The following is a 15479-nucleotide window of genomic DNA, read 5'->3' on the forward strand; positions in this document are numbered from 1 at the left end:
TACTGGTCAGGAACATTTGGCACCAAAACAGCTGTGAAACAAGTGAATTCTGGGAAAGAACTGAGCAAGACAAATAGAATAAGAATCCCTGGGGGGAAAACAGCAATACTACTACTACTAATAATAATAATAATTCTAAAAAAGTGTAATTATAATTCTATATATATATATATATATATATATACATATATATATATATATATATATATATATATATATATATATATATATATATATATATATAATATTATTTGATACTATTAGTTCTATTATTATTATTAAATATGAAGTGTTTCCCAGGTTTCGTTTTACTCTTATGCAAGTATAGTTTTGAACATTTTTGGTAGGTAATAAAAATATTTAAGGCTGATTCAAGCTGTTTTCAGAACAAACTCATGATCTTTTTTTCTTAGGGGAATAAAATACAAGTTTAAAATTAAAATTTGTTGAGGTGACAGGTTTAAAGAACTGCATCAAAAGCAGAACTCAGAAAAATACTGATTCTTTTTTAAATCAGTATTGATTTTTAAATTAGTTATTTCAAAAGTGGGCTTAACAAATAGTGGTTTTAAAAAAAAATACAAATTACTACCTTTGCATATTTACTGCAAATATGGTCTTTTAAAAAAATGGTAATGTCAAATTGTGTATTTTCAGTATGTTAATAGTCTCACAAGTCTTTTCTTTTCACTATGGTACCATGTCCATTCACTTTAAATAATTCTTGATACACAGACCCAACAGACAACTAAAACCAGGTAAATAACACATTCAAGGCATCAAGGAAGACATGAAGTTCAAAGCATGTATAATCTCTACCAAAATGTTTGTCGGCTGTAATGCTTTGAATTACCACATTCCTTAAGATAAACTGGAACAGTGTCAGGTTGGTGAAAAAACAGTGAAAAAACAACTGCTTTTTAGTTAAATGTTTTTAAAATACTGCTTCAGTCAAAAAAACAAAACAAAAAAAAACCTATCTCACAAATCAGGTATAAAAGACAATTCAACCGAACATTTGTGTTGTTTGTACGAGTAACAGATGGGAGTGGAAAAGCTATTCCTGAGTGCAAAAATGGTTGAAAAACAGGGAAACAAATAGTGAGAAATGAAAAATAAAAACAGATTAAAAGGTGAACATTTAAAAGCACTTCTGAACAATGAAGTATGCAAAATAGACAAAATAAAAAAAACTTGAATATCTTGACCATAAATAAGTGTTTCTCATCTCTAATATAAAAAGTTCAGGTGCAGTGTCATACTGTGTTATGTGTTGTCAGTGTCCTCCTCCTCCTCTAAAACACAGGGTTCTGATATTTCCCTTTCTTCTTCCTGTTCCTCCTCTTCCTGTCCATCCCCCACCTGTTCATCCAGGGGGATTTCTGTACATTCGGAGTCCTGTGTGCAAAGGGTTTTAGAGTCACTGCAACTGTTTTCCTCCTCCTCCTCCTCCTCCTCATCGTCAGGAGGGCTACCGCTGTCCTTCTCTGTGTCTGATTCTCCATCCTCCTCTAGAGTCAGTTCAAATTGGAATTTCTCCTGACCGGCAGTGCGGCGGCCCTCGCTGCTGGTGTCCAGCGCTGGAGAGGGGCTCTGGGGAATGGTGCTCTGATACCACTCCCTGTTATCCTCCAGCGTGTCCAGGATGTCCTGGGCGTCTGGGTGCACGAGGTCAGCCCACGTCTCCCACAGTGGGTGCACGATGTAATCAATGAAGCCCACCTTAAGAGCAAGAGTGATTTTTTTAGATTTCTGGAAGATGGGTTTTCATACTATGATCTTGCACACTGCATATTCATAGAAGACAACATATATATTGGTAACAGTTTCTTAGAAGGACTTGTTAGAATCTATAGACATTATTTATGTGATTTTACATTTACTTCCTTAGACCTTTTCTAGGCATCTTTGCTGTGGCATTTAAAAGGATTTCTAAAATGATTGACAAATATTGTCCAAAATATGAAGAAAAATTGTTTTACACTAGGTATCCCAAATATATACAGTCTAGGGGTGTGCAGCGAAGCCATTATCTGTTTCTATCGCAAAATTATTTGTATCTGTATTTGGATAGAACTGGATGTGGGTGCGTCAAAACGAAACGGCCATTTTTAAATGTAAATCTACTACCACATTCAAGGGGAACTGAAAGAAATATAAATATATATTTATATTACTTTCAGTTCCCCTTGAATTCACAGATCCATCCATCTTTAGCACCCTTACCTGGGACTTCTCAACAGATGCATTGTGCTTGTCACACATGGGGCTGATCTCCATGCCACGCTCCCTCTCTCTGTCGCCCTGGCTAAAGAACTCTTCCATGATGCGGTCCGTCCACTGCCTGTACAGCTGCAGCGGCTTGGTGGGGTTACTTAGGTCAGCACAGTGCACCATATTTTGCAAGACCTGAGATACAAATAACCAAAATCAGTCAGAAGCCCATTCATACTCACATTTACAGAACAATCATTTGCATATCCATGTTTCTATTTTCATATTCATGTTCTATATCTTGTCTTGGTTTAATAACCATGCCGATTTTAGTTTAGAACATTGGATTGGTTAGATCTTACACCAACAAAACTGAATTTTGCTGGTGTAAACTAATGTATTCTGGTTGATTCTGACATGTTAAATAATATTTCTGACTTGTATAAAACCAGTTTGGATGTTGCCACATGAAGACTTTAAATAGTACGTTTTTGTAATACAGCCTCTGAATATCAGTATTGAGAACGAACCTGTATCCGGTCTGAGTAGTTGTCTAGTAGTAGTACACCTGAACTGGTCACTTTTTTGGTCTCCACCATGGTTTTCAGATCCGCCAACAGATTCATATGTTTAGACATATCTGTGGCCAGAACCTGTGAAGAAAGATTGGCTGTCATCATTCAACTTTAGCTGGAGAGAAGAAAGGTAATTTTTTTGCCTGTATGTTCACCTCTGTTGAAGGTGAAAAGTTTAGTTTCGTATCAGTTTTATCCAAAAATAAGTCTAAAAATTAAGTGCAAATAAGTCACAACAAAACATTTGTAAAGAAGAACAGCGTACTGGACAAAAGTCCATTGTGATAAATAATAGGCTGATCCATGACACATTCAATATCATGACTCACAATGTCAATGACCATCTTCCGGAGTGACTGCCGCTGTTTCTTGTTCAGGTTCTGGAAGATGTCACAGTTCTCCTCCTGCAGCAGTTTAAAACCTACAGCCAGGTGATGATTCTCCAACACAGATGAATCATTATACATGAGGGCCAGCTCAGAGTCTGAGAATAGATAAAGAGAGAGCGAAATAAAGAGGAAGTACAATTATTTATGTTCTAATAACATTCCCTGCTTGTTCTTTTTTTCATCATCTCTAGTATTTCTAATTCTTTAGAAATACTAAAAACAGGAAATGATGGAGATGGACTGGGGGAATAGGATTGGGAAATGACGCTAACTCATGTGACCCTTATAAGCACTTTGACTGCATACATCACCTGTCTAAGCACAACTGTACACCATTTATTCTTGCATGAGCCACAGATGAATGGGACATGCAAGTTTGACTTTTCGAAATGAAGAATGAGATTTGAGAGCTGCAATGGAGGGCAAGTATTCCCTGAACAACCTAAATTTCGATCTGTTATTCACAAAAAGCTATCATAAGGCTTCAGAAGACCTGGAATACTTTTTTGGTAATAATTTTATGGTGTGAAGATTCCTTTCTGGAGGTTGACATATGTGGTCTTTGTATGGAAACTATATACATGAACATTCTTCAAAAACTTTCCTTTTGTATTCCACAGAAAAAAAATAACAGCATATGGGTTTGAAAAGACATGAGTGTGAGTATATAATGGCAGTGGTGGCTCAGCGGTTAAGGCTCTGGGTTACTGATCAAAAGGTCGGAGGTTCAAGCCCCAGCACCGCCAAGATGCCACTCTTGGGCCCTTGAGCAAGGCCCTTGACCCTATCTGCTCCAGGGGCACTGTTTCATGGCTGACCCTGCACTCTGACCCCAGCTTAGCTGGGATATGTGAAAAAAAGAATTTCACTGTATATGTGTGATAAATAAATGTTTTTTTTGGGGCAGTGGTGGCTCAGCAGTTAAGGCTCTGGGTTACTGATCAGAAGGTCAGGGGTTCAAGCCCCAACACTGCCAAGATGCCACTCTTGGGCCCTTGAGCAAGGCCCTTGACCCTATGTGCTCCAGGGGCGCCGTATCATGGCTGACCCTGCACTCTGACCCCAGCTTAGCTGGGATATGTGAAAAAAAAAGAATTTCACTGTATATGTGCAAATGTATAATGTGTGATAAATAAATATAATTATTATAATTATTCAAGCTTGAAGGTGTCATGTCATTAACCTACAACTCTTGTCTTCAAACTCCTGCGGAGCTTGTGACAAGCATCACTGGTCCCCCAACCATTACTTATTGAGAAGATTGACCAGCTGTGTGGGCAGGACACGTGAGCTTTGATTGTGAATAACAGACACGTTTCCCTCCTGGCACATGCATCGATAGCATGTGAAAGTCATCCGATTGACTGCTGATGCACGTGATGCCAGCTTTAACGTACATTGATTCTTCTGTGAACTAGTGCGTGACTTTAAACAACATGCTTGAGCTAAAAGTGGCTTTGACAGGCATGAAAAACACCGGGCATTACAAAGTAGCAGATAAGTAGGCAGATAGATTATAGGAAGAGCCTATCTAAAAGATATTTAAAACCATTATCAGAAAAACAGGATTTTTCTTGCTCTTTTGAAATAAATGAGTTTGATGTACTATGTAAACATAATCTAACTTTCACATTGCAAAGTTCTCTCCTATTTTATGGCAACTAAGGTGCACAAACAGGACATTCAGAAACTGTTGTGATTAAGACGTCACAACCCTGAGCACATTAAATTAAGACTGTGTACATTTAAATATCAACACAATACAATCTGCTAAATAACTAAAAGTAAATGTAATCAGTGATCAGCTATTTAATTCATCTTGATGAAGGAAAGTGTGAACTATACCGATACATGGAGGTTACCCAATCACAACAGAGGTAATTTACATATATGTCTTAAATATATAGTCGCAAAAAAGACTGTTTAATTAAAAAATATTTGTATATTTACAGCTGTTTTGGTGCAAGACGCCTCAACTAACATTAAAAGTGGACTTCAGGGTAAAATGAAATGCTACAAAAGTGTAGCATATGGTCCCTTTAAATCTATTTAAATATTAGAAAATAAATATCAGTAGTTAAATAATAAATATATTTAAATACACATATTATTACATATAACATATACTGTATATATACATATATAATATATATATATTTATATATATATATATATATATGTACACCGATCAGCCACAACATTAAAACCACCTGCCTACCATGCGATTATCTAATCAGCCAAACGTGTGGCAGCAGTGCAGTGCATAAAATCATGCAGATACGGGTCAGGAGCTTCAGTTAATGTTCACATCAACCATCAGAATGGGGAAAAAAATGTGATCTCAATGGGTGCAGATGGGCTGGTTTGAGTATTTCTGTAACTGCTGATCTCCTGGGATTTTCACACACAACAGTCTCTAGAATTACTCAGAATGGTGCCAAAAACAAAAAACATCCAGTGAGTGGCAGTTCTGTGGACGGAAATGCCTTGTTGATGAGAGAGGTCAACTGTTTCAAACTGACAAAGTCTACGGTAACTCAGATAACCGCTCTGTACAATTGTGGTGTGAAGAATAGCATCTCAGAATGCTATTGTGAGATGCAGGTTGGTGCTGTTTTGGCGGCTTGAGGGGGACCTACACAATATTAGGCAGGTGGTTTTAATGTTGTGGCTGATCAGTGTATATATATATATATATATATATATATATATATATATATATATATATAAACATTTATATATACATATATATACACACACACACACACACACATACATATGCATACATATCTATATATATATATATATATATATATATATATATACATACATACATACATACATACATACATACATACACACACATTCATATATATATATATATATATATATATATATATATATATATATATATATATATATATATATATATATATATATATATATATATATATATATATATAAGACCTGTTTAATTATAAAATAATTATAAAAGTGATAGTCATGTAAAGCATAGGCTGTTATAGGCTGGTGCAAACATTTGACTAAAATTTTAAGTGGACTTCAGGGAAAAATATAATGCTACAAAAGTGTAGAAAATGGCCTTTAAATCTATTTTAATTTTAAATAAATAATATTTAAATAATGATGATTATATTCTGTAAATAAATATATCGAAATAAAAACTAAATGTAAATAAGACTATAAATAATAATATTTAAATAATAGTACACTCTGCTTAAATATCAAATAATTAAGTAGATTCTTTACCATGTTCTTATGCTACATGACATGACTGCCATCGACTTACTGGTGTTAATGAGGAACTGGTTGGAGACGCCAGGATGATCAACATCATGTATCGCACTGGCAAATATGGCAGCAAGAATTTCAAGGTCTGTAAACACAGCCTAAAAATAATAAAGAGAACAAACAGACAGATATTTAAAAACTCACATCATTACCCTTTCAAAGATTTGATTTTTTTTTTTACTTTCTATGTGATCCATCTAGCTTAACAGCCAAAACCAACAGTACCCAATAATGCAATAAACGTGACTAAGCTGAAGCCACCTACTAACAGCATTGCATACTGGGACAATATCGTACCTCAAGGGCAGGGGTTGATAGCAGAACATGAGTAGACTGTGTGACATCAGCAGCATGGATATTGTTGTGATAGGCAACGTCAGCATGGTAATGGTCCTCTAAAGTCATCAGATAGGTGATAAAGGTATCGAGGGGAATTTTAAACGTCTTTAACAAGTCTCTCTCCTACCGGGGAAAGAAAACACACACAGTACATCCTTGTTAACTACCTCCCTGAGGACTAATGTAGCTTTATAAAAAGACATTAAAGTAAATAAGAAACTTATGAGAGACTGTCAAACAGGAAAGAAATATTTGTAGAGAAAAGTACCTGAAAGATTGTGTACATCATAACCGTTAACGGTCTGTTCCCGGAGAATTCAGAAACTTTGAAGACATTAAGGCCCCATTTATTTACATCTTCAAGCTCCTGAAATGGCATGATATGTCACACATATTGTTAGACTTCCTTTAAAAATGTTTGTGTGTGTGTGTGTGTGTGTGCGCATTAGGATTTTTCAAATGGCTTACTTATAGCTGTCTCTGCATATTAAGCTGGGGCAGAACCTTTTTTAATAAAAAAAAAAAAATGTACACACTCCAGCTTTGGAAGCTTTAATATTAATATGGCAACAGAAACACACCTTGGCCAGCTCGTCCTCTGTTTCCGTTTTAACTCCAAACCGGGCGATGTTGGAGTTGGTGAGGCTGGAACTGTGCGTTAGCTTTTTTACACCACTGATCTGGGACATCGGCCTTTTCTTCTTCTCCTTGTCTTTCTGGGACTGGGGCGATGGCATTTCCACCTCATGTTGCTTGTCTATAGAAACACATGAAGAGTCCAGAGAAGGTTCCAGAAATCAGATTCGTCCGCATGAGTAAAAGCACAGCATGAGCCATTTCGGCTACTGATTTGTAGTTTTCTAAATCAATCGTGGGCTACGGTCATGTAATGATTTCATTGTGGCATGATCATTCAGCTACACAGTCATTGAGCTGCTATTGGGCAGCTTTTTACTTTTAATCAGCACTTCATTTGTCCAGTTTATTTATTTATTTATTTATTTTGTTACCCCAAAAATTTCTGATTGGAATGGATTTTGCAGCCTCCCCAAGCTGAGAAGGTTTTCTAGTTTATTCCATTTTTCATTAGAAATACAAAGCATGTTCTGACATATTATTATTGACTAGCATTACCTCTTTGTTTGTATATGTTTATATATATGATAGTTAGGGCTGAGTAAAAACATTTATTTAACAATTTTCCAATTAATCGCAATCTTCATTTGAATGATTCCGATATTGATTCTTAAAATCCCAAGATCAATATTTTTTTAAATCATTTTTTGATTAGTTTACTCAAGTTTTGGTTGTGTTTATTATTATAACTGTTAAAAAAATAGCAATTGAACAGCATATTTTGAGCCCAGTTGTTAATCTTTAAAATAATAAAAATATTTTCCAAGGTTCCCCTGTAATGTACAGTATTAACTGTGAGATAATTTCATTATTCATTATTTACAGTATGTAAGCAAAATGCATCTTGTAATTGAAGTACATCCAAATGATTAAGAATCAAATCAAATCTAATCAAACTGAGAGCTTGTAAATCTGACATCAAAACCCCACCCTAATCTGTGTAAACATCCTCATTTTACGATTTTTATATTATGCTTTTGGGGATCACTCACCTAAGAATGTACTGGAGATGAACTCGGACACCTGATTACCAGATCGGCTCATCTCTGAGAGGTGAGTTAATTCTCTGTTCAACATCCTTTTGAACTGTGGGGAGAAAATAAGATAAACAACAATGAGGATTTAAAAACATTTTGGTGACATTTAGACCTATTTTATGTGAAAGAAAAGGCCTAGCTCATTATTCAACCATTATTAGACTGTTAATTTTTAGTATCCACTGCAAATAACCTCTAACTCCGGACAAAAATTAGACAGGAAATAGATCCTATTCAAAGTGAAAATATTTTGTGTGGGGGTGTCGTGTGATATTTTTATGCAATTGTTCAAAAAACCTCCACTGAAATTCACGACACCATTTTACACCACTTCTGTTTTTTGTTTTTTTTAATCATTTAATAGATTTTCCCCTTGTCTGCTGTGTCACTATCAGTCTGCAGATATGCTGCTATTTCAAGGCTGAATATTCCAGACAACCCAAAACATATGAATCCTCTCACACAGTTAAGAATGTCAGGTCAAAATGACCCGCTGGGTCACACCAAACAGAGGACACATAACAAGGTGCTTTCTTTCCCCTTTCTAACAAGATTTGCAAGCACAAACTGCAGATGGTTGAAAATAAACTTGCTAATGTGTGCACAAACAACTGGAACATGTGAAATATTCTGTGCTTTTAAATTGAGGTCTCTTATCAGAATAACAATTGCAATTGTGGTTGGGCTAATGAAAATGGGGCATACCTCCACATCTCTGTAATCAGTACTATAAATGCAGAGGATATCCAATATAATTATATTTAAAAAAGATATATTATGCTAAAATGCTATATATTTAACATTTGAACGCAAATCTCTGCTTTGCTCTGCTGTGTCGGTCACCATCCATTTCTTAAATGTGTAACATGAATACCATTATAAACACCATGCACAACAGCAGCCTATCCAACCACATTCCAATATAACAATACAGGCGTCCGTGATTGATTAACTCACCTTTATGTATCCCCAAGACACTGACAGCAAATAATTTGCCTCAGGCATTTTGAACAAGTTTAGATAGCAGATGAGCTTACAAAACTCTGGCTGATAGGGAAAACGAATGCAAACTGCTCAACGCAGAAGGTCAAAAATCTCCATATTTTTGACCTGCAATAATAATATCAGGATTTTCTGCTAAACCACATGCAAACAGTCCAGAAATTCCATTGTATTCCTTATGACGAGCAAATCCATTGTTAAAAAACCTGGCAAGATTCCATCTAAGAGAGAGCAAGGTGTGAAGAAGCCATGGAATTGTCTGATAGCACCTCTGTGCAATGCACACTCCTCGAAACCAAACAGACTGAAAAAAAGCTTGCGTCTTAACAGCTTCCAAATAAGGCTGCGTTTCACACAATCATTCAGGTAAGAGTCTTTCACTGCAGCCCTGCCTGAAAAGAGCTCTGCCAATCAGGTGGCTTCCCTGTATTGGAATGAGCTCATCGCCTCAGCTGATTGGTCGAGCTGAGCTTGCATGTAAATCCTCTGGGTGTGTTTTGATCCCTTGGATCCCCTCCCACCTCTGGATTTCTGCAGCTCAGTTGGAGACTGTGTTCTTTGTAAGAGAGCTCTGTAATGGAGCAGATACCTCCCCAAAAGGTCACACAGTCATTATGTGTTGTTTGTATGAATCCATGTGCGCATCACGTTCACCCAGGTGACAGGGTATTTGCACGTACTGTATGCGAGTGTACACAGATGCGCATGTGTGTTCGTAAGGAGGGATGAGGTAATACTCAAGACATGATGTGATTTCTGGAAGTGGATATTGTGTCAAGCAGACGCATAAAATATTCAGTTAAAGTCCATTCACATAAATCTACAGAGGGGAGTCAATGGAGACCGTATATGATAAGAGCAAGAGCAAAGTACACTGATGAAGCTGAGGGAGATGGTAAATTGTCCTGGTAAATTGTCAATGTCCTCGGTCCTCTTGAAAGAATGAATGCTGTTGTCTGGGTTTCATCTATGCTATACAAAATCATCAAGGACCAAACCAACAATCTATACAAAATCCAACATTTATTAATGATTAAGGACTCAATTATGATGCTTTAGTAAGACATATGGGTTTGGATGGAACAACATGAGGGGGATAAAATTATGCCAGAATTTTCATTTTTTGGGTGAACTATCACTTTAATTGAAAGGTGTTACACAAATACTTGACACATTGCATTTGAAGTTAAATTATTTGTATAATTATAGGTTATTCACAATGCATATTGCGTTCATCCTGTAGTAGTCTTATACGGTCATAATTGTGTCAAAAAGCAGATATAAAAACTATAATAAAAAATTGGTTCTGCATCTTCGTTATTGGACACTTTGGAACATTTCCTTTACATTTTATTGGTTTTATTTCACTTTGTTGCACTTGTTGTGTTCTCGGTCAAAAATGACCGGCAAATGGAAATGAATTTAGACTGCAAAATACAGAAATATTAAGTGTTCAGGAACATCCCATTCCTTTAGATGAGCACATATGTGGATGCATGTTTGCACATACAAAGTCCTCAGACATGTGCACACACACACACACACACACACACACACACACACACACACACACACGTCCTCTTGTGCATGGTCTTCCCATGTACACTCGTTGAGGAATATTTCAAGATCTACTTATCATATTATTTTGCGTTTGGGCTCGTGTTGTAAGTTACGATATGTCATTGTCTATGTTATATGTTTGCTTCGGGAAGTAATAAGGTAAAATCTTGCAAAAACACACTTTTGGTTACTATATTTATGTGTGTCTGTAGGATTTTCACACACTAATACTCACTACAGTTTGGCCTCTGAGTGAAACACATTTGCTCATTGTATTTTACTAATTGAGACCTTTCCAATGCTATAAAACACATGGCTATCTCATCTTTTTATGGTTTTACCAACACTGAATATAATTGTTGTGATAACAAATGTGCAAATGATTAGAACAAAACAGTTCTAATTTGTCAGCAAATTATAAAGCATTATTTCAGAATTGGTAGGATCAGCTAAAAGCATTGTAAAGTCCAGATTCTTGGCTTTAAAACTACACCTATTTTATTCAGACCAAGCAAGTGGTTATTCATTTATTACATCATTAATATTTTATTTATTTATTTATTTTTTTGCAGGGAGTGCCCTCCACTAGCCTGGTATAAGCTCAGTTCAATGAATTATTCTTTCAATAAGTCTGTTAGCACAAAACGATCACAACAAAAGTGTTAAACATAAGAATAAAAATAAAAATCAGTTTTGTAGAGGTCATTAAAAAAAAGAATATTGTCGATTTTTTGTGTTAAACTTTTCCAATGACATACTATTCAAAAGCCATACTATATCTTGTGAGCCAGTTACTAAAAAATTACCTGTAGGCCAAGTACATTTTTAAAAACATGTCACTGAGGCATTGTACCAAAACCTGTGTCTTTAAATGGAGCCGGACAGAGCTTCACAGCAGCAAATAAAGAGCTGAGGCAGTAGAGCTGACAGAACATGGTCAGGGATTATTTCACACTTGTGGTCCCTGTGTACCACTAGTGGGATGCCGAGTAATTTGCAGCTTTACTGGAGCAGATGAGCCAACAGTAATAGGCTGTTGTGAGTCCATGTGGCCAGAGGGGCCTGTGTTTCTATTGTTAGAACATCTAGAGGGTGTTAAAACACGCCTCAGAGCAAAAATGGGAAGACATCACGCAATTTGTGGCTGTTACTTCTTGAAAATGTGTTTTCTGGGACAGAGACCTAAATAATGATTTGTCCCTGAATATGTCCCTCTAGTTTAATAATACACCTTTCAGATCAAAAGCAAAATGTATTTACTATTTCTCTCTGTATCTTTGGAACTCACAATAGGCTTTTGTTCTATAAATAGTGGGACTTAAATAGCACAAAGATCTGGTCAATTTGACATATTTCTTACTGTAATGTGTATGGAGAAGAGCTGGGCGATATATCGAATATTCACGAGTTAATCGTGATCATTTTACTGACCATATAAATTGACCTTACCTTACCATTAACTACCATTAACTGACCATATTTTCATGATACTTCAGATCTGGACAATAAATCAAAATAACACCAAAATGGATATATGGTCTTATGTGATTATAAAACTGCAAAAGGCTGCCATTAAAGACATAAGAAGACAAACTTCTTAAATTCCTATAAATTCAGAACCGATATGATAGGTGTGGGTGAGATCAATATTTAAGTCCTTTTTTCCCCATAAATCTCAACCTTTGACCAGCCCTGACCATATCCACAAAGAATTGGAATTGCCAAAAAAGAAAAGAAGAATGTGGAAGTGAAAGTGGACATTTATAGTAAAAAAAGGACTTAAATATTAATCTGCTTCTTACCAACACCTATTATATAATTTCGGAAGACATGGATTAAACCACTGGAGTCGTATGGATTACTTTTATGCTGCCTTTTTGTACTTTTTGGAGCTCCAACGTTCTGGTCACCATTCACTTGCATTGTATGGCTCTACAGATCAGATGAAAGAAAGTCAGGTAAGTAAATGATGTAAATGTAAATTATGACAGAATTTTAATTTTTGGGTGAACTATTCCTTTAATACAAATGGCATCTAAAAGTCTATTAATTAAGATTATTCATAACTGCTTGTTTCTTAAAATAGCATGAAAAGTGTTATTTATACCAGTTTGATAGGACATAACACTTGCGTGGCGAATGGTAGGCAGTTTTATACGGGATGCGCCACTATCGCTTTTGAGCTTAAGCAACAAAGCAAACTGACAGGTCTTGTGCGTTTCCATGGATACTGGGTATTGAGGAGGGAATGGGAGGGGGTTTGGTCGAGTAAGACCTATGAAAATGTGAGTATTTGATGCTTCCCTCACTTTCGGCTGGTCACCTCTATAGGACTTTTAACCAGGTTGTGTAAAAATAAATATTAGTAGAATCTCGATTCATGGTTTTGTAAGGGGTGCTGTGGCCGAGCTGACCATAGGAGATACACACTAGAGGCTGATTAGCATGCTGTATGTGTACTAGGGCCTTGCTGGAGATTGTGGGCATGCTCAGTGCAGCCTGAATGATGATTCTGCTGCTGTTATTGCAAAGAAGCACAGATTCAAAGACACCAATGCTTGGGAATATAGTGACACTCAAATACCAACGGAATAATCTAAATTAACCTACTTTCTATTAAGCAGCTGACACTTGAGATGTTTACTATATGATCTGATTGCCACAGAAAAAATAAGGATGCTGGTAAATACAGGATGCTTATGTGATGCTCATGTATAAACCAATGAACAATGTCTTATCTGACCACAATCCAGAGTATTGTGGAGTATTCAAATAGTCACAGAGAAACCAAAGTGACACACAATCAGTGTGGATCAGGTCTACAAACAACAACAAACAATCATAAAAAAGCATTAAGCTATAAATTTAACCTTGATCCTAATTAGAAACTGATTAATTTGTGTGCATACATGCAGGATAATCCAATAACATTGCTTATAAAACAGGAATATGTTACAAACCCATAATGTGTTCCCTAATTGTGATTATGAGTGCTGAGGATCAGTTTGACTTTCAAACCTGAGAAATCATAAATATTTCATTTTATAATGTCTCTTCATTAACTAGCACAAACTATCAGGTGGCATTCCAATCAAACAGCAGAGCAGAAAGTTGAAGATCTTACCTTGTTGGATGCCATCTCACTGACCGAATGCCTGGTCTGCAGGGTCTCAAGCTGGTCGAGGCACCAGTCCAGCTCCTCCAGGGTCTCTGTTGCCAGCTTCTGGTAGGCCTCCTCTGGAGGAAGAGAAGGAGGCAAGGAGTCAGATCTTAGATGCTGTAGGGGTCTAGCTGAGGCTCCCAGCAGAGGGCCCAAACTGCTGTAGACCGCCATGTTGGGATATCCCGACAGAACACATGGGTGATTCTTCATGCTGTGCTGAAGCCCTCCACAGTGAAAGATGGGGGCTCCAAATTGAGCCAAAAAAAAAAAAAAAAAGAGGTCTCCAAAAAGCTGTAATCCAAATGAGGCAAAGTACGACCGGGGCAGAAGTCAGATCTCGTGAGAAGCAGGGAACACTATATCCCTTAACAAAATATACAAAGCACACAAATCAACACTTGCACACATTCGTTCACACTCACAACCAAAATGACAGTCTTGCCAGAATCTGAGGTCCTACATGTCGATAAGCTCAGGGTGATAGCTCTCTTCTCGGGACAGAGAGAATGTCATTGCTGTGGGCAGGCCCATCTTTCCGTGAGAGATACCGGTCTACATTCAGTGTGTGATGACCCTTACAAGCATGCAATCCTGCCCATAACAAAGCATACAGGCATAGTGTCATAACAATAACACACATACACTCACTCATACACACATGCAAGCACACACACAAAGCATACGGAGGGTTCTAGTCCTGTCTCTAGTCCTTGTGCTGTAATGCAAGATCGACTGCTGCAAAAAAGAACAAACGAGAGTGGTTGATGCCCTGCATGACATGGGGCAGCCGGGTAGCGTCGCTATCCAAACGTGAGCTGAGCTTCCTCTTGAAACAGAAGCCTGAAGCCTGGCAGAGATGCTGCATGGAGGAGAGAGTGCAGCTAAATCCTGGCATGGAGTCTACAGGATCTGGAGCTGAAGAGATTAGATGGAGAGAGCATCCTCTCACATGTGCTCTTGGGTGGCTTCACTATATGTTTTCAGTGTGGTTTTGCTCTTACAGAGACAAAAATGTTTGGAATAAAGCAATTAAATTGTGATGATGGGACTTGGGAAAGCTTTTACGGTATGTTAGTCTCCATTATAAAGTTAGTAGATTAAAGGGATAGTTCACCCAAAAAGGAAAATTCTGCCTTCATTTACTAATCCCTGTGTTGTTCCAAACCTGTATGACTTTCTTTTTCTATGGAACACAAAAGGAGGAAAAAGGCAGAATGCTAGTTTCAGTCACTATTGACTTACATTGCATATT

The 15479-nt window shown here is 36.9% G+C and overlaps 1 protein-coding gene across 3 annotated transcripts in view; it reads right to left on the reverse strand.

Moving 5' to 3' along the window:
- Positions 1–236: 236 nt before the first annotated feature.
- The window catches only part of LOC127423904 (cAMP-specific 3',5'-cyclic phosphodiesterase 4D-like), a 114532-nt gene continuing 99289 nt past the window's right edge, over positions 237–15479 (reverse strand). For 2 of the 3 annotated variants that reach the window (XM_051668578.1, XM_051668579.1), the window contains exons 6-15: positions 14189–14301; positions 8458–8551; positions 7411–7586; positions 7098–7196; positions 6788–6952; positions 6489–6588; positions 3119–3273; positions 2745–2867; positions 2227–2409; positions 237–1722 (exon numbers count right to left, since the gene is read on the reverse strand). In XM_051668578.1, coding sequence (XP_051524538.1) covers positions 1267–1722; positions 2227–2409; positions 2745–2867; positions 3119–3273; positions 6489–6588; positions 6788–6952; positions 7098–7196; positions 7411–7586; positions 8458–8551; positions 14189–14301 — 1664 coding nt within the window. In that variant the 3' untranslated portion in view covers positions 237–1266. The remainder of the gene's footprint in view (positions 1723–2226; positions 2410–2744; positions 2868–3118; positions 3274–6488; positions 6589–6787; positions 6953–7097; positions 7197–7410; positions 7587–8457; positions 8552–14188; positions 14302–15479) is intronic. The other variant, XM_051668581.1, reaches the window with a different exon arrangement.

Source organism: Myxocyprinus asiaticus, chromosome 33, assembly GCF_019703515.2.
Source record: "Myxocyprinus asiaticus isolate MX2 ecotype Aquarium Trade chromosome 33, UBuf_Myxa_2, whole genome shotgun sequence".
In the NCBI taxonomy this organism is placed as follows: Eukaryota; Metazoa; Chordata; class Actinopteri; order Cypriniformes; family Catostomidae; genus Myxocyprinus; species Myxocyprinus asiaticus.